Below are 21,047 nucleotides of genomic sequence, written 5' to 3'. Positions count from 1 at the left end.
TGGATAACCTAGAGGTGGTGGCTGAGGGCTGAGAGGAGGATGAGGAAAAAGCTAGAAGCCATCCTGGAGAACCCCTCTCACCCCCTCTATGAGGAGCTAGCCAGAATGAAGAGCACGTTCAGCCTAAGACTCATCCCCCCCTGACACACCACAAACCGCCTAGGCCGGTCCTTTATACCGGCAGTCATCAGGCTCTACAACAAAGGGCTCAGGCGGCCGGATCGGCCGGTTCTGCTGCCAGAGCTATCACTGTCACAACTCTGGACTTGATAACTAGAGACTCACATCACCGTACCGACTATCTTGATTATTTGCACTAGAGCAGGGGTGGCCAACCCGCGGCTCGCGAGCCGCATGCGGCTCTTTGCCCGTCAATGTGCGGCTCTTCCATCCATAAAAAAAAAAAAAAAAAAAAAAAAAAAAAAAAAAATTAATTTTTTTTTTACTTTTTTTTTTTTAACTTTTTTTTTTTTTTTTTACTTTTTTTTTTGTATGTCACTCATTCCATAAGGACGTAGAATAAACATTTACAATTTTTTTTTAATGGTCCATTTGCATGTTCTTGGTATCTGAATCTAGGGACATATATGGATCAGTGTCAGAAATAGTGTGTCTGTTACTAGGCTTGAGTAAATTGTAATGAACCAAAGGAGAATATCAATTCTATTTAAAAAAAAAATTATCTTTGACTGTAAATAACACCATGCTAAAATTGACCAGACCTGAAAAATCTAAGCAAATGAATAAAGGGAAGATGATTAAACAGAAGGTTTTGTAGATACAGTACTGAATTCTGCCATCTTTTTTATAATGTAAATTTCTCCACCATTTTTCATCATATTGCAACACCGTTTTTTGCAAGACGTTCACAGAAAGGTAGAGAAACGAACTGCGTTCTGTTTTATGGCAATAACGTTCAGGTTTGTGGGAGATAATCCCAAAAAATACGAGAAATTAAAAAGTAAATCCAGAAGTCAGATGATTGACAGGGGCTGGTGTGGTAGGGTAGTTTTTCGAAATTTGAAAGCCCTGAGTCTCTTCCTTCAAAAGACTACACTCACTTTTGGCTGTGCCACTTCCTCCTGTCAATATGCGCCGGTTTCCGACTCAATGCCCTAAGATTTCTATAATCTTATATTTCACTAATAACAGTTAAAATAATTGGTAAACAAACATAATGCTAAAAATATACACTTTTACTGTATATCTCGGGCTTAAGAGGTTAACCCTGTGAGGCCCAAATTAAAAAAAAATTAGCAACTTCAGAGGCCAGAGGGTGGGACATATAAACACATTTACTATCAAATAGCATTGTGAGGCTGAACAACAGGACCAATTGACTATACATGTGCTTAAAGGGGAACTATCTTATAAATGGCTTTTTTCAGTGTTTACCATTGTTTCTTAGCTATGTGGACTTATATTAATAGGATATATGTCTCTAATTCTCATATTGGCGAATTCTTCCAATTCTCCTCTCACAATATTCACCCTCACTGAACTGAGTCATCTGAAAATGTGCATATCTGTGATGTCAGAGATTTCTCAGCTGCATAATAATGTGGCAGTTGATGTGGCAGTTGGCACCAGGCCACACAGTGGTTGGAGCCCAGCCTCAAAACGGCTTAAGATCTTGAGGTAGAAAAATGCGGTTTTTAGTACTTGATTAGAAATACAAAACAATGCATTTTTTTTGAAAAAAACCTAGGTGTTCCATAGACTCACAGGAATTGTGTAAAAGTGCCCAAATAGTGAAAGAAATAGTAAAATAGTTCCCCTTTAAAATTTTTTAAATAAACATTGTTTTTTTAAATGGCTAAAAGTGATTTTGTAATTTTGCAACCGTGGGTCTCACAGGGTACTTTTAACCCTGTGAGGCCCAAATAAAAAAGACATTAGCAACTTCAGAGGCCAGAGGGTGAGACCTATAAACACATGAAGGGTGCCGTGACTGAAAAAAAAGGTTGAGAAACGCTGGTATATGGTGTGGCTCTTTGTGGTACCACAGTCATTTTTTTGTGGCTCTTAGTCTCTGACTGGTTGGCCACCCCTGCACTAGAGACTCATATCACTGGACTCTCACCACTGGACTATCTTGTGTTTGTACTTTTTATATTACTATATTGTATTTGTACTGTGAACACCCAGGGCTGTGTTCTGAGTCCCCTCCTCTACTCCCTGTACACACACGACTGTGGGGCTCAGCGGAGTAGCAACACAATCATCAAATTTGCTGACGACACAGTGGTGGTGGGCCTGATCTCTGCCAACGACGAGAGGGCCTACCTGGAAGAGGTCAAGGTCCTGGCGGGATGGTGCCAGGAAAACAGCCTCTCCCTGAACGTCAGCAAAACAAAGGAGATGATTGTGGACTTCAGGAGGTCGGGGGTCAAGGACTACAGCCCCCTCAGCATCGACGGGGCACCGGTTGAGAGAGTGAACAGCTTTAAGTACCTCGGAGCCTACATATCCGAGGACTTGACATGGACCACACACATTGACAGTGTTGTGAAGAAGGCACGACAACGCCTCTACTTCCTCAGGCGCCTAAGGAAGTTCCAAGTCAGTCAGAAGATCCTTAAGAACTTCTACTCATGTACAATAGAGAGCATCCTGACTGGCAACATCACCTCCTGGTTTGGGAATAGCACTGCACAAGACCGAAGCAGACTACAAAGAGTGACACGTTCAGCCGAACGCACAATTGGAGGGGGGCTCCCCACCCTCCAGAACATTTACAACAAGCGGTGCAGGGGCAAGGCTAAGAGAATCATTAAAGACTCCAGCCACCCGAACAACTGCCTCTTTGAACTGCTGTGGTCAGGCAAGCGATACCGGAGTCTCAAGGCGAGCACAGAAAGACTCAGAAGAAGCTTCTATCCCCAGGCCATCAGGCTGCTCAACGAACAATGAACACTACACAACAACCATCAAACGCACATTGCACACACATCCACACGCACACACTCACTTTAAACAAACACACTGTAGCACCCACTCCCCACACTTTATAGCACACACTCACTTTAAACAAACACACTGTAGCACCCACTCCCCACACTTTATATTTATTGATGAAGGATTGCACTACAACTCGTACACCTTACTGTAAATTGTACCTAAATTGTACCTCATCCCATTTCTGCTTTGCACTATATAGTATTGTACATTAGTACACTGCATAGTATTGTATATTATATGGTATCTCAGTTACGTCTACTCTGCATCGAACATTGTACATATGTCTATACTGAACACTGTGACCTCATTTTCTACTTCTAATTTACATGCTATACTATGTTATTTGATACTATCTTGTCTAGCACAGTCTCTGGAGCATAACAGTAAGAAGCATTTTGTATGAAAGTATTCTGTACTTCTGTATGACAACTATTAAAGAAACTTGAAACTTGAACTTGAAACTTGAAGCTATGCATCCCCCACCCTGTACCCCCCCCCCCCCCCCCCCACATGCTGCTTTGACACCCGAATTTCCCCAAGAGGATCAATAAAGGATTATCTTATCTTATCAACACCCATCTCAACACCCATCCCTGCTGGATGGGAAGGCACAGCTAGGGGGGTGTTTGGAGAAACATCTGCTGGCGCGGTGGAATTTTGGTATCCATTTTGGCATAAAAAGCACTTGGTGCTTTGAACTATTTTCGTGACAGCACCCTGGGCGAGGGCTTGCAGGCACATCTGTCAAAATTCCCCCAAAAAAACGTTTTTATGGATGTTCCACCCCAAGTAAATCCTTTTTCCAACTGAATACAACATTTGAATCTGTTAATCACAACAAGCTATTTAAGACGAACACTTTGTGGTTATTGAATACATGTGTGGCTCACAATCAGCCAATGCGCATCATTACGCACAGGAAGCATAATGGTGACAGGGATCCCATTAGTTATTCAACCAACTAACTGAATGCAAACAAAGTAAAAGGTGAAGAGGAAACGTGAGAGTGACAGAGGACTAATAGAAGAAGAGGGAACATGAGGAGAGTGACAGAGGACTAATAGAAGTTCCTCGCAATTATGCAGAAATCTAATTAATCTAATAATTAACAAGTGTAAGGTCATGGTGTCTTCTCATCCTAGGATTAATAGGCAGGATGTTTGCTCATCCTCACAAATATGTTGTAGCCAACAGTAACACACCTCGAGGTCTTCCTCGGGGGTGAGCTGGGTGTCAGATGTGTATACTATCCTTGGTACTGGCTGGAAAGTATTTTAGAATAGAATTGAGTAAACATGCATGTGATGTGGAGTTTTATTTTGCATTTATTTTGTATAACTTTTAATAATAACAATCCCCTTGGGGAAATTTGTCCTTGTTGCGTTTGACCCATCCTAACTATTTTAGGAGCAGTGGGCGCCCAGGGACCAACTCCAGTTGTAATGCTAGTACCTTGGTCAAGGGCAATGGCAGGAGCATAAACCTAGCATGTATGTCTGTTTATGGTGTGGGAGGAAACCGGAGTAGTCGAAGGAAAGCCATGCAAACATGGGGAGAACATGCTCACTCCACACAGAAAGCCCCCCTGCTGGGGTTTGAAGTTTGAACCCAGGACCTTTTTGCTGTGAGACAACACTGCACCACCCTGCCGCTGTACCACTGTGACATAAACTATAGGCTAACCTATAGAATAATTATCTATCTGCCTGCTGCCTCCTATTATTGAAATGTTTTTAGGTAACAATCTATCGAGATCATAACTGGATTTGCCTGTTAAACTGAATGAATGAAAACTATGCATTTATATGCGATAGGTGTATATTACCTCACGAGGATGGAACATATCAAGCATGGTATGACACAAAAATAAATTATTCATTCATTCATATTTGGACGAGGTATATTATATATGGTGTACTGTATAATGAAATGTATTTCTCTCCACAGTCTCTCCCTGGTTAAAGTCATTCTGATGCAGACCCAGTGACAACTGTTCTCAGCCATATGAAACTGTCAATATCATGTGTTGGTGCGCACTGTTTTCAGAGGGAATCAGAAGAGATTTAGTTTGAACCTAGAATTGAAGCCAGCCCTAACCCCACACGCTAATAATGAATTCCTCCTAATCCTTGCATTTCTGGTCACTAAATTACCAAAAATAAGCTGGACACTGACACCCACACTGACGCCTGCGCTAGTGCTAACCCGGTGAAAAAATAAAACCCTACCAAACCAGCACCACACCAAACCAGCACCCTACAAAACCAGCTCCCTGCCAAACCAGCTCCCTACCAAACCAGCACCCTACCAAACCAGCTCCCTACCAAACCAGCTCCCTACCAAACCAGCTCCCTACCAAACCAGCTCCCTACCAAACCAGCACCCTACCAAACCAGCTCCCTACCAAACCAGCACCCTACCAAACCAGCTCCCTACCAAACCAGCTCCCTACCAAACCAGCTCCCTACCAAACCAGCACCCTACCAAACCAGCTCCCTACCAAACCAGCACCCTACCAAAGCAGCTCCCTACAGTACCAAACCAGCACCCTACTAGCCTGGAACAGAGCCTTCTGTTTTGAATGTAAAACCAGTAGCTATTCCCACCAAATAACACAATGTTCATGTTGGACATGCGGTCGACACCATCAAGGGTAATTTGCTACAAGGACTGATGAGGGCACCTTGCACCTATCTCCATTGGCTGGTAGGGGGGACCATCTGGTACTGCAGCTCACCTGCACAGCTGAACACATCCAAGCCACCTCTCTCTCTCTCTCTCTCTCTCTCTCTCTCTCTCTCTCTCTCTCTCTCTCTCTCTCTCTCTCTCTCTCTCTCTCTCTCTCTCTCTCTCTCTCTCTCTCTCTCTCTCTCTCTCTCTCTCTCTCTCTCTCTCTCTCTCTCTCTCTCTCTCTCTCTCTCTCTCTCTCTCTCTCTCTCTCTCTCTCTCTCTCTCTCTCTCTCTCAATTCAATTCAATTCAAAAAAGCTTTATTGGCATGAAATTTCACAAATGTTGCCAAAGCACAATTATGACATAAACAGCAAACAACATTATACAATACAACAACAATATCAACAGAACAAGATCAAAGAAATAAAGGAGATGGTGCGGTGAGTAAAACATGGTACATGTATATACAGTATATGTGTCCTACTGGTTGTCCCTTTTCTTGTGACATGAATTGACATATTTTGCAGCTAAAACTGCACATTCTTTCTGTTCCCCCAGGAGGAATGGCAATTTCTGCACTTCTGTCATACTTTGGAATTCTGGGAAAATTATTTCTATTTTTGGAAAGAATTCCTCCCTAATATTTCTGTAATTTTCACATTGTGTTAGGAAGTGTAGTTCTGTCTCTATGGCTCCCTCATCACAAATACAGCACAACCTCTCCTCTCTGGGCAGCCAGGTCTGTCTGTGTCTGCCCTTCTCTATCGCCAAACCATGGTCACTCAGTCTGTACTTTGTCAGAGTCTTTCTTAGATTCTTATCAGTTACTGTGCTGAGGTAGTCTGCCACAGTATACTGTCTGTTTAGGGCCAAATATGTTTCTAATTTGTGTTGTGATTGTGTGAGTTGATTCCAATACGTAATGTATTTATCTTTTTCTTTGGTTATAATTTGGTTAGGTCTAATCTTCTGAGGCTGGCTAGGGTTTGTAATGTCAGAGTGTGAGATGTCAGCCAGTTTCATTATGAGTCTCTCTCTCTCTTGCTCTCTCTCTCTCTTGCACTTTCACACTTTCGCTCTCTCTCTCTCTTTCTCTCGCACGTTCGCTCTCTCTCTCTATCTCTCTCTCACTCTCTCTCTCTCTCTCTCGCTCTCTCTCTTGCTCTCTCTCTCTCTCGCGCACTTTTGCTCTATCTCTCTCTCTCTCGCACTTTCGCTCTCTCTCTTGCTCTCTCTCTCTCTCTCTCTCTCTCTCTCTCTCTCTCTCTCTCTCTCTCTCTCTCTCTCTCTCTCTCTCTTTCTCCTTCATGCTCTGATATTACAGTTGGGACTATTTGATGCTCTTTATTCACCAGAGAGAAAGGTAACATTACAAAAATGAATGTATTTTTTCTTTTTTAATCTGCCAAATGTCAGAGCACTCTGCAGATGCTCATAAGCGTGGACATCTTGTGGACACGGTGCTGCTTGCCACACAGATATACACACACATGGATTTACTAACTCCAACGGCAGACAATACCGTCCGCTGGTTCAGCAGAAAGCAGCCCGTACACTCAACAATTTAGTTCTGCTGTCAGAATATGGGCAAGCGAGCTGCCTGCAGTGCAGAACTTGCTGTACAATGTGTACTGGTATCACACTGAAGTCTACAAAGCAATGTTTTTTTTGGTTTTTTTTGTGGTGATTGCAGCGTGGTTTTATCTATAGAAAGCTAGTAAAGGCTCATACACACCTTCAGTTTCTTATAGACAGGTGTGTAGGAGTAAGTTACCCGATGAAGGAGTAAAGGGACAGTGTGCAGGAGTTCACATATACACTCTTAGTAGTAATAGATTTTACAGATTGAAACCGCAAGACGGTGAAGCATGTAAGTCTGTTTTGAGATTCTTTGGATGAGTCACCACCTGAAAGTACCGATACTGTTTTTAACCGTGAATGTACACAACACTCCAACTTACCACCTTTAGATAATTAGGGTTGAAAACACTGTTCCTCTGAAACCTAAAATGGACTCAGATGGTTCTTCGTTTGAAGGATTCCAATTCCAATTCTCGATCGATGATCCAAGCAAGTCGTACGCCATGAGAGAAAACAAACGATTGAACGGTGGAATCCATTCAGACTCGTATTTTAAAGCAACAGGGGCGGAATCTTTTCCAGTTTTCCCCACACAAACCTGGTCCGTGCTGTAGGACGAGTGCTGGCTGCGAGGCAGGCTGTGGAACGGCGGCGCCATGGGTGGCGGGAGGCCTGTGTGGGCAAGCAGGGGCCTGTGGTGGAGCGGCACCGGGGGCAGGGGAGGCTGGCCCACACTCAGGGACATAGGCATAGGGTGGCCGATGTGCAGCGGCTGGTAGACGGGCAGTCGACGCAGGCTGTGGGAGTGGAAGTTGTGGGGAGGCAGTAGAGGCTCAGAGCTCGGGTGAGACGGCTGCGGAGAGAGAGAGGGAGGGAGAGATTATTTATTTCGTTACTTGAATTAAGTTTGATGTATTAGAGGCTTGAGCTCCTCTTGCCACCTCCCTCTATTCTTCTCCTAGTCTCATTCCCCCTGGTAATTTCCCTCCTACATCCTTATCTTATGTGACAATAATTCATAGCCTTTACCTGGGTTATTTAAAGTGCAGCACCAGCACTAACAGTAAAACTTTACCACTGCTATAAAAGGTATCATTAGTGTGAAATAGCTGATGTCTCAGGGGGCGGCCGTAATGTTGGAACACAACATTACTGGAGCTGACACTCTGAATCCGTTAAAGCCAGGATCCAAGCACATGTCCTGACCAGCTGTTAACCGCCCCCCAAACCCCACGCACGCACCCACCCACCCACACACACACGCACCCACCCGCCCGCCCGCACGCACGCACGCACACGCACACACACACACACACACACACACACACACACACACACACACACACACACACACACACACACACACACACACACACACACACACACACACACACACACACACAGTGGAGTAAGTCATAGGCCAAGAGGACGCTGGGCAGTGAGGATGTTGGCCATCTGGACATCAATGGGTTTCTGGAGTGGATCACCAGGATTAGAATAGACAGCCTGGTCTAAATGGACACACAGGTGGAGATGATGGCGCTAATGATGACTCAGTAAAGTCCAGCAGAGGACAGATTGAGTTGGACAGATCTCTACTCTGGCCACAGATTGGAAGATTGAAATTGGAAGATGAGGTGGAACGTCGAGGGAGAGCTACTGGAAGCCAGGGGGACCTCAGTGTCATCATCGCCCCGGTCCATCAAACACGTGAAGGCAGGCAGATGTCTGCCTCTCGTGGCCTCTGCATTTCACTTAGTATGAATTGGCTCTGTCTGTAAATTTTGGATTACAGGATGTTCATGTTCTCTTCCTGCTGCTGAGGTCTGACCCCTAGCCTTGACCTCTCTCACCCAGTGCTTATTAGGGCGTCATTCCTGACCAAAGAAGACGGTGATCTCAAAGAACCCCCACGCTGTTTGACATTAAAGAGGCAACTACACCCATTTTGCTGCCCTAATGGTTGATATGTTCACCATTCTTCACACTCTGTCCTACCCCCAATCTGTGATGTCAGACTGTGATAGTATCTCCAAAGACGCATTCTGACATCACAGATTGGGCGGGGCAGAGTGTGCAATAGTGAAGAATGTAAACCACTAGGACAGACAGACAGACAGACAGACAGACAGACAGACAGACAGACAGACAGACAGACAGACAGACAGACAGACAGACAGACAGACAGACAGACAGACAGACAGACAGACAGACAGACAGACAGACAGACAGACAGACAGACAGACAGACAGACAGACAGACAGACAGACAGACAGACAGACAGACAGACAGACAGACAGACAGACAGACAGACAGACAGACAGACAGACAGACAGACAGACAGACAGACAGACAGACAGACAGACAGACAGACAGACAGACAGACAGACAGACAGACAGACAGACAGACAGACAGACAGACAGACAGACAGACAGACAGACAGACAGACAGACAGACAGACAGACAGACAGACAGACAGACAGACAGACAGACAGACAGACAGACAGACAGACAGACAGACAGACAGACAGACAGACAGACAGACAGACAGACAGACAGACAGACAGACAGACAGACAGACAGACAGACAGACAGACAGACAGACAGACAGACAGACAGACAGACAGACAGACAGACAGACAGACAGACAGACAGACAGACAGACAGACAGACAGACAGACAGACAGACAGACAGACAGACAGACAGACAGACAGACAGACAGACAGACAGACAGACAGACAGACAGACAGACAGACAGACAGACAGACAGACAGACAGACAGACAGACAGACAGACAGACAGACAGACAGACAGACAGACAGACAGACAGACAGACAGACAGACAGACAGACAGACAGACAGACAGACAGACAGACAGACAGACAGACAGACAGACAGACAGACAGACAGACAGACAGACAGACAGACAGACAGACAGACAGACAGACAGACAGACAGACAGACAGACAGACAGACAGACAGACAGACAGACAGACAGACAGACAGACAGACAGACAGACAGACAGACAGACAGACAGACAGACAGACAGACAGACAGACAGACAGACAGACAGACAGACAGACAGACAGACAGACAGACAGACAGACAGACAGACAGACAGACAGACAGACAGACAGACAGACAGACAGACAGACAGACAGACAGACAGACAGACAGACAGACAGACAGACAGACAGACAGACAGACAGACAGACAGACAGACAGACAGACAGACAGACAGACAGACAGACAGACAGACAGACAGACAGACAGACAGACAGACAGACAGACAGACAGACAGACAGACAGACAGACAGACAGACAGACAGACAGACAGACAGACAGACAGACAGACAGACAGACAGACGTTGTCATTCTCAGGTCATTCTCGTAAATATAATGAATCGATAATCAATGCTTATCAATTCAAACACAAACAAGTCAAAAACTATTTTCCTCACATGAATCAATCAACTATCTTCTATTCTCAAACACAAACGTTTATTAAATTTGTATTGCAGACAAACATTACCAGCAGCCAAATAATGATACCGCATCCTGCTTCACTATTAAATTTAAACAGAGCTGCCTCTCGATGAAAGTTTCTCAATGCCACGCTAATTAACATTTCTTCAAGGGAGAGAGGCAGAGGCCAAATCAATTATCCAGTTGGCCGTCATCTTGTTTTGAAAACAAGTCTGGGATAAATATGTTTGGATAAGGATGACGATTCCAGCCCAGTCTCTGCTCATACTATGCAGGGCTCAGATAGCGTATGATCACAAATCGAATCAAGTAAAGCGTGACAGAATCTTTATCGCTCACCCACTAACACACACACACACACACACACACACGCAAGCACGCACACACACACACGTGCACACACACGCACACACACACACACACACACACACACACGCACACACGTGCGCGTGCGATACTCTCGAGAACAACCCTCTAGTTGATTCCAGAGAGTGAGACCCACCTTGCAGACGCTGGCTCCTGAGGGCTTGGGCGGAGGCTTGCGCTGTGGGGAGTCTCTGTACGTGGCCTGGGTCCTGGAGGGGGGGCTGCTGGCTCTGGTCCCTCCCACAGATCTATTGGAAGAAGATAGACACGCTGAAACTGTCTGTCTCTAGCAAATCATTCACTTTAAAACAGATCAAAGTCGGGCGGCTACGTGGCGTAGTGGGCAAGGCGCTCGCCACGAATGCGGAGACGCTGGGCTCGCCTGTTCGAGCCCAGCGCTCCACATTGCTTTCAGTTTAGCTGGTCGTTCATACTAATACACATTGGCCATATTAGGGGGTGGGAAACTGATGGGTGGGGATCGGACGTTGTGGACAGCGACTCCTACAGGTCGGTTGGTGCGCCTGCGCAGTAGAATCAGGAAGTGTCGGGGGCAGCGTGAGCCTCCCACGCGTTACTCCTCGCCACTGAGAGATCGAGCTGCGCAGGTGAAAAGATGCGACTGCTGTTACCTCAAGTACCGGAAGGGACTTGTGCTATGTATGACTTAGTCCACATTGCAGCCGGCTTGTGGGAGGCAAGAAACAGCGTTCGTGACAGGGGAGGGTTGAATTGGATGATACGAAATTGGGATGGGAGAAAATATAGAAAATGGGAGAAAAAGTGGATAAAAAAAAAAAAAAAAAAAAAGATCAAAGTCATCAGACGGGACTGAGACACAGAGACACGTATGCGCAGGGCTCTACAGTGCGACCATATTGCTCGCATATGCCCCTAAAAATATGTGCGTGCGAACATGCAAAATCAAGTACTCGCACGGCGTGCGAGTGGGGCCAGCGAGTGCAGAGTACAGCCTCTCATTCGTCCTTTTTTTTCTCCGCTGCGAGAATCGTTAAAAAACTACAAGTCCTGGGCGGTTAGGTGGCCGAGCGGAGATTGCGTTCGTCACCAGCCCCGGAGCTGTGAGCTGGATTCGCCTGTTCGAATCCAGCTCACAGCTCCGGGGTTGTCACCAGCTTGGCTGGCCGTCTGCACTAATACAATTGGCTGTATTAGAGGGTGGGAGAAGCTGGCGGGGTGGGTCCGGGTCGTTGTAAACAGCGACTCCTACAGTTCGGTCGGGGCGCCTGCTAAGCGCGGATAGGACTCGAGGGGGATAGTGTGGTCCTCCCACACGCTACGCCCTCTCGATGAGAATCCGCGCTGCCAGGTGAAAAGAAGCGGTGATTGGCTGGACGTGTGTCGGAGGAAGCACGTGGTAGCCTCCACTCTCCCAGATGATCTGACTGTGGGGGGTAAGTGCGCAGCGACCAGGAAGGGACTGGGAATTGGCATACGACTAACATTGGGATGGGAGAAAATCGGAGGAAAATGGAGGGGGAAAAAGACCAAAAAAAAAAAAAAAAAAAACTACAAGTCCCACAGTTCACAGCCGCATAAACGTTCCAATCACAGTAGTTTCCTGTGGTCACGCGACTGGAAACCGAAAGTAATGATCAGCGGCTGCGTCACTGTCTGAGTCAAACAATAATACAGCCATGTCGAAGCCCATTCATTTTTATTTTGCGCGAAAGATACCAGAGAATGAGAAGTCAGGCGAGGCAGCTCATGTTACAGAGGTGATGGTTAACGTTAACGTTAACCAAGATACTCACGCTAGCCAGCATGCTAGCAAAGTTGGCCAAGCTAGCGAGGCTACACCCACTGTAGCACCCAATGTAGCCACTGTAGCTAGCGAAGCTACACCCACTGGAGCCGGAGGGAAGACATACAAATGTAACGTGAATTGGCTAAACATTTCCCCATGGCTAGAGTTCGAAAACAATGTCATGTTTTGTAAATATTGCAAAGTAGGATCGATGCATTGTGATGCATTGTTACACCCCTACAACTGGCCCACTGTGTATGTGTGTACAGCTAACTTGGCTAGCGTTATCAACCGCAGAGGTGGGCAATGGGTCCAGCTGTAGCGCCGGACGGCCAGAGTGCAAGCGGTGTGGCAATAGGGTCCAGCTGCAGCGCCGGACGGCCAGAGTGCAACGGTGTGACGTCGTAATTGGCAGAATCGACTGTCAATCAATGGTCTACCTGACATGCAAACTACTGTACTGGAGGTGTACAGTATTTCAATAGGCAACCCTGAAAGGATTATTTTTCTAAAAGAGCAACACTAGCTCCCCCCTCTACTGATGGCCCTGGTTGTAAAGCCAGTGTCTCCTTTTTGTTCAATATCACTGCCTTTCTTATTAGGCCTAGTTGTTGGCTACAACTTTGCCATAGTAGGCATTAATCACTTAATTAATAGTTCAAATGTCTGTCCCATTCCCGTTTGCACACGCAGATGATACACACACACGCACACAGTGGGCCAGTGACTTTGGTGGTATGTGCTATTGCATAGATGTGTCCCGTTTGTACATGCACGCACAGTACAAATATACATTTATTTTTGAAAAAGAAAATAAACTCTGTTACTTGACATATTTTCACTGTGCTCCTAAATATTTTTGGGTGCTCCTAAATTTCTTTGTGTGCTCCTAAATTTTTTCATTTAGGAGCACCTGTGCCCCTAGTGAAAAAGGTTAGCGTAGAGCCCTGCGTAGAGCCCTGCGTATGCAGTGAATATACTGGTATCATAATGAGAGTAGACACGTATCTATTGGTACCTACTATGTCATGCTAGCCTGTAAATAATGCTCCAAAGTAAGGCTACATTTTGGTGAGGGAAAAAAAATGCCATGGTCATTTTCAATAGGGACCCTTGACCTCTCACCTCAAGATATCTGAATGGAAATGGGTTCTCATGGGTAGCCATGAGTCTCCTCTTTACATGCATCCCCACTTCATGACTAGAAAGCTGAGACTCTTGTGAATCCATTGAGCCCAATTGTATTCCTGTGTGATGATGTTAGTCCCCATAGTAGCCATTTCATTGATAGTGAGACAATCTTTTTAAGCTTGACCGCACTGTATGACCTATTGTCACCTCTGGGATAACACGAAAGTTTACAACCACAAACTAGAGAGCCAGGACATTCAGAGACTGTATGGCCTAGCTTTATTGACCATAGCACAGAATCACAGAATGAATCTTCTATGGTGTTCCTCAAGGTTTTAGACTTAGAGTCTTAATGTTGTCTTTTGGAGGGATTCTGACCATGTTTATCAAAACTCGAGGGTGGACTTATGAAACACAATAGAGCATGGGAATAACCATCATACGCTTCGATCATAACATTCTAATTCCTTATATACACTCTAAAATCTCAACATTGTGATGGCCGCCTAACCAAAATGCAATGTTTATGTTTACAGATTTATGACGAGGAACTCGATACACAGTGCTGAGCTCCGCATTTCAAACGGAGCCCCCGGTTCACAGCTTTCAGATGACACCATTTCTATGTGGCATCTATTGTTGACCTGCTATCTCAGCAATGTTCCTAAAACCCCCCTCCCCCCCCTAAAAGAGGTAGTAGTTGCTCTGAGGTCACCTGAGTTTCTCCATGGCGTTCTTCTTGTTGCTGAAGAGCAGGCGCAGCAGATTCTTCCTCTTCAGAAACACCAGGAAGGCGGCGGCCAGCAGACTGATTAGGGTGGCGAGGATCGCCACGGTAACCGCCACACTGTCGGCTGATGCCACATACGACAACACGCACATTAATACACACACACGCACATCTACGGTACGGAATGGGAAAATGACAGAACACAATGAAACAGACCGTCACTGCTTGGCCCACGATAGGTCACAATCTTGCACCAATATTGTATATTCAATTTTTTCTATCACTGAATAACGGGCTATTTTAAGTACAGGAGGTATGGCATCCAGCATGGGTTAATAAACATGACGTGGATGTGTGGGATGATAGGAAATGCTTTGTCTCGCTCCAAAACCCACACATCAACCATGCGCCGATTGTGTCCCGATAAATGAAAGTAAGTACAATGTGAGGAGCTTCGTGTTTGCAGCTGGCATTCCCCAGTAACTACTGTTGTCTCATTTCCAAGCGAATGAGCGTAGACGAGGATAAAACATTCACAATACCTGCCAGCCTCATCGGTCCACTGTCAATGCTGCCTCCAAAGCCTGTCTTCTCACAGAATGGAGGGGCCCAGTGCACCTCGCAGTGGCAGTTCCTTTTGTTGTTGCACACCTGCAAGTACAATGTGTAAACATACCGGTTGATATTCAGATCCTGGCACTGTTCACCTGTTCAGCATCTGGTGAAACCTCTCATTATCTGCCCCCCCCCCCCCCCCCCCCCCCTCTTTTCTGCTTTAACCCTTTCACTGCCACACGACAAAGGGTTAACCCTTTTCACTACCACACTACAGACGGTTAACCGGTCTGTTAAATGCAAGATTTGTTGTACAGTATATGTACACATTTACTTGACAATAAAATATATTCTTCTACTTCTTAGAGTATGTTGCACACGTACTACATCCTATTGTTTTCATCTGTAACAAACACACTACAGGGGGTTTTCCTTGTGTTCGTTGACTACAGTTTTTAAAAGATGCATTCATATGTACCAAGGGATCTTTCATCTACCAGAATCCCTGCCCATATCTGAAATGTTTGGTTTGCTTCTACAAATAAACCACATTGATTCAGTCGGTCCAAGTGATTTTCATGTGGAAAGGCGCGGCTGTGGGGTTAGCATAGGCTGTGTGAATGTGTGTGTGTGTGTGTGTGTTTGTTTGTGTGCGCCTGTGTGTGTATACGTGTGGGTGTATATGTGTGTATGTCTGTGTGTGTGTCTGTGTGTGTGCCTTGTGTGTATGTGCCTGTGTGTATGTGTGTGTGTCTCTGTGTGTGTGTGTGTGTGTGTGTGTGTCTCTGTGTGTGTGTGTCTGTGTGTATGTTTGTGCCTGTGTGTGTGTCTGTGTGTGTGTGCCTGCGTTTGTGTGTGTGTGCCTGTGTGTGCCTGTGTGTGTGCCTGTGTGTGTGAGTGTGTGTGTAATCTGTAGTATCAAAACATGATGGATAAAACATGTGTGTGGGAGAGCCCAACCCTGAAAGCCCCAGTTTTCCAAGAGTGGAGAGAGACATCGAGCAGGATTCCCCCAGCGGGGTAATGGAGTCCAGCTGTCAGCTTGAGAATAGGAAGGAGGAGGGATGGATGGAGGAGGGAGGGAGGGAGGGAGGGAGGGAGGGAGGGAGGGAGGGAGGGAGGGTTGGAGGGAGGTAGGTAGGGAGGGATGGAGGGAGGGAGGGAGGGAGGGAGGTAGGGAGGGATGGAGGGAGGTAGGGATGGAGGGAGGTAGGGATGGATGTAGATAGGGAGGGATGTAGATAGGGAGGGATGGATGGAGGTAGGGAGGGATGGATGGAGATAGGGAGGGATGGAGGGAGGGAGGGAGGGAGGGAGGGAGGGAGGGAGGGAGGGAGGGTTGGAGGGAGGTAGGGAGGGATGGAGGTAGGGAGGTAGGGAGGGATGGAGGGAGGTAGGGAGGGATGGATGGAGATAGGGATGGATGGAGATAGGGATGGATGGAGGTAGGGAGGGATGGATGGAGATACGGAGGGATGGAGGTAGGGAGGGATGGATGGAGATAGGGAGGGATGGAGGGAGGGAGGGTTGGAGGGAGGTAGGGAGGGATGGAGGTAGGGAGGTAGGGAGGGACGGAGGTAGGGAGGGATGGATGGAGATAGGGATGGATGGAGATAGGGATGGATGGAGGTAGGGAGGGATGGATGGAGATAGGGAGGGATGGAGGCCTGTGGCCTGGGAGGGATCTGGATCTGGACTCACACAGTGAAGAGCGTTTCCTTGGCTTGCAGCCACTGGCGCTCCCTCTGAAGCGGCTGAGCGATGCTTGTGGGAGGAGTGGATAAGCACGGACTTAAGGACATGCATTCTACATCTTACAGGGGAGTTGTCTTATCTTGAGGGGAGTTTTATGTGTGAAGGGAGTGTGCTTCTAAAAAAACAAAAAAAACAATCATTGAACTAAGCACACGCGTGTCCATAATGTACACGTATGAAATGTGTATGTATGAAATCATCTAAGGTCGATCTTTGGGTCTCTATGACAAATGATCACCCCCAGTCCAAATCCTTAACACTGCAGTAAATACATGTGTTGTAAATAATGCCTCGGGCAAAGGGTAACGCATCCATCTCTTTTTACTTATCTTAACTTAAAGGATAATTCCCCTCATTTTCATCCCAGACTCTATTGTTCTATTGTATGGTATTGTACTGATTGATTTCATAATCTCGTCAATTTACCTATCTCAAACCCTGCCCCGATTGATCCTCCAATCACAACTGTTGTGTTATCGGCGAGGCTTGAGATAATTGGACCACGGATATGCAAGTTGTGCTTTTCTTGGCTAACTCTCCCAACTGCAATTCAGTCCAAATGTGCAAAACATCCACACATGTGAATATAGAAAAAGACAAGTTGTCATGGTGTTTCTTCTTATTTTGTCAGCCAGTCACTCGTGGTGCGGATTCTGTTACAGGGCTTAGCTGTTGCGTGGTTGTTTTGCTGCTCGAGTGACCTTATTGTGTACAACTCTATTAGCCTTGGGTGCTGTGTGTAGTAATGAGGTAATGTACTGTACTGCTTATTGAACCCGTAGGAGACTTCACAGCAGCAGGGGGGAGAGGGGTGGGGGTGGGGAGGCCCCCTTTGTATTTCGCACACTGATTCGAACCATTAAAAGGATGGAACAAAACTTAAAATTAAACAGAGCCTAATCTGTCCGATCTTAACTTTTGATTTCCAATTTTGGTATCAAAGGCGTCTGTAATCGATACATACGTTAGAAAACTACGCTCAGAGGGAAGGCGGGGAGCGCCTGGCAGGCGCCGCTTGCTTCCATACTGCCACCGTTGCTGCGCCGCGTTCCTCCCACAGCGCCGCATGTACAGTACGTTCTGTCGTATCTACAGCCGAAAGATGAGTGACAGCCCTTTAAGCACAACATAAATGACGCCGTTAAAACGGGATTGATTTAACCTCCGCGGGGCAATGAAGATTGATTGTACAGAATGGAGCAGCCGCCGTAACTCACGCGGACGGCGCCGTAAACACGCCGCGGCCTCGGTGGAGTGCCGCAGAGGGACACCCAAACGAGTACTACACAGGATTTAAAAAGGCAGCCGGACGGACATAATTTGGTTTAACGGGCCAGAGAATAATGTTTAACTTTCCAAAAAATAAAAAAAACAGGCCACCGTTACACGAGCTGCTGTGCATGGTTCCACAGTAAACACTCGGCTGCGCGGCCGACTCCAACACTTACCCCTCTTCCACTGCACTTCCCAGAGCACCCGTGCACGCCGAACACACTGACGTTCTGGCACTGGCGATTCAGACACATCTACAAAGAGAGATGAGCCGTTACACTTTTTTTTTTTTTATTGGTCTTTTTCCCCCTCCATTTTCCTCCGATTTTCTCCCATCCCAATGTTAGTCGTATGCCAATTCCCAGTCCCTTCCTGGTCGCTGCGCTTTACCCCCCACAGTCAGATCATTTGGGAGAGTGGAGGCTACCACGTGCTTCCTCCGACACACGTCCAGCCAATCACCGCTTCTTTTCACCTGGCAGCGCGGATTCTCATTGAGAGGGCGTAGCGTGTGGAAGGACCACACTATCCCCCTCGAGTCCTATCCGCGCTTAGCAGGCGCCCCGACCGAACTGTAGGAGTCGCTGTTTACAACGACCCGGACCCACCCCGCCAGCTTCTCCCACCCTCTGATACTGCCAATTGTATCAGTGCAGACGGCCAGCCAAGCTGGTGACAACCCCGGAGCTGTGAGCTGGATTCGAACAGGCGAACCAAGCTCACAGCTCCGGGGCTGGTGACGAACGCAATCTCCGCTCGACCACCTAACCGCCTTGCCGTTACACCTTTTAATGATTTTTGAAGTTGAAATGTATGGGGTGGCTTTTAAAGACAGGATAACTGATTTTGAATAAACAATAATGATTGAATATTATGCAAATCGTTTTTCTATTAGTGACCTGATGAACTGTGATCTCACCATGCCCTCTCCACACTTGGTTCCGGCCAGAACCAGGCCGGGGTCCGGCATGTCGTCGCCGAGGTACACATGGGTCCCTCGGCACAGAATGCGCCCTCCTTCCTGGAGGGGGATGTTGGTTTCTATGGAAACGGCGTTTGTTCCAATCACGGGTCGGTTGGCACCTCCCTGGCATTGAATTTTCCCACACTTTGCATCCCTGTGTAAATCACACATGATGCAGACATACACGCACGTGCGCGTACACACACACACACACACACACACACACACACACACACACACACACACACACACACACACACACACACACACACACACACACACACACACACACACACACACACACACACACACACACACACACACACACACACACACACACACACACACACACACACACACACACACACACACACACACACACACTGTCAAACTATCCCAAAATATATATATATTTACAAAGCCCAAGTCCTAAATGTCTACCAATCTCAGGAAACATTTTATGATTATTTAATTAATAACACTTATGGATGGAGGATATTTAATTGTCGCCAGAGAAGAAAGACTCCTGAAAATATAGCTACCAACTGACAATACAGTAATAACTGATACTCTGTCCTCCATCCATTAAAGCAATTAACATAGAGCTTAATTAGAGACCTCACCATAAGGGTGGCTATCTTCCAACAATTAGCCGACAGGAATAGAATAACACGCTTTGTAAGAATACTTAACAGAACGTAATTACCTTGCCATCTCTTCAAAATAAAAATAGAAATGTCACCCCGTTTAATTTCTGTCTCAAGTTCATGTCAGATTCCACCATGAAATGATTATTGTACGTGACTCCACTTCAGAATGTCTGTCTCTCATCTCATATGCATTCAGCGTATGAACCTGATCCAGGTTCTTTGGACTATTTAATACTATTTTCCTATGTTTACCACTTCAGATAAAAGGTGTTATTTGTCTAATTATTGATATGAATTTAATGAATTTCTTCCCTATATTTTGCTTCACAGTTGACAGAGTACATCAGTGTAGATCAGCTCAACTTTACCTCGCATCACATTTGGCAAAGGACCCTTTGGAATCCTTCCCACAATTCCCGTAAGGATCTCCTGCAGAGTTGACCCTCTCAAAGCAGATCCCAGGGGCAGGCTTGGCTCCTGAACAGAGAGAGGGGGAGGGAGAGAGAGAGGGGGAGAGGGGGAGAGAGAGAGAGAGAGAGAGAGAGAGAGAGAGAGAGAGAGAGAGAGAGAGAGAGAGAGAGGGGAACAGAAGAAAGAGTTAACCTCCACTAGAAGAAGGGCAGGACGTTTTCCTAGTGAAATCAGAACATCTTCGATTCTGACACGATTCTGTCTGCCCTCCAACCCCCTCGTTGGTGAGCCCCGCCCACTAACCTGCTCCCCACAGACCTCCAACCCCCCCGTTGGTGAGCCCCGCCCACTAACCTGCTCCCCACAGACCTCCAACCCCCCTCGTTGGTGAGCCCCGCCCACTAACCTGCTCCCCACAGACCTCCAACCCCCTCGTTGGTGAGCCCCGCCCACTAACCTGCTCCCCACAGACCTCCAACCCCCCTCGTTGGTGAGCCCCGCCCACTAACCTGCTCCCCACAGACCTCCAACCCCCCCGTTGGTGAGCCCCGCCCACTAACCTGCTCCCCACAGACCTCCAACCCCCTCGTTGGTGAGCCCCGCCCACTAACCTGCTCCCCACAGACCTCCAACCCCCCTCGTTGGTGAGCCCCGCCCACTAACCTGCTCCCCACAGACCTCCAACCCCCTCGTTGGTGAGCCCCGCCCACTAACCTGCTCCCCACAGACCTCCAACCCCCTC

The 21,047-nt window shown here is 46.9% G+C and overlaps 1 protein-coding gene across 1 annotated transcript in view; it reads right to left on the bottom strand.

The window, feature by feature from the left end:
* LOC311234743 (disintegrin and metalloproteinase domain-containing protein 12-like) overlaps positions 1 to 21,047 on the bottom strand; it is a gene marked incomplete at its 5' end in the record, with an annotated part of 240,247 nt that overhangs the window by 10,430 nt on the left and 208,770 nt on the right. Inside the window, 7 exon segments of the mRNA XM_084321986.1 lie at positions 7,813 to 8,067; positions 11,206 to 11,317; positions 14,684 to 14,822; positions 15,241 to 15,349; positions 18,457 to 18,534; positions 19,200 to 19,398; positions 20,263 to 20,371. Coding sequence (XP_084178112.1) covers positions 7,813 to 8,067; positions 11,206 to 11,317; positions 14,684 to 14,822; positions 15,241 to 15,349; positions 18,457 to 18,534; positions 19,200 to 19,398; positions 20,263 to 20,371 — 1,001 coding nt within the window.

Source organism: Notolepis coatsorum (assembly GCF_963971535.1).
Source record: "Notolepis coatsorum genome assembly, chromosome: 9".
NCBI classification, from domain to species: Eukaryota; Metazoa; Chordata; class Actinopteri; order Aulopiformes; family Paralepididae; genus Notolepis; species Notolepis coatsorum.
This window is presented reverse-complemented; position numbering and strand designations above follow the sequence as displayed.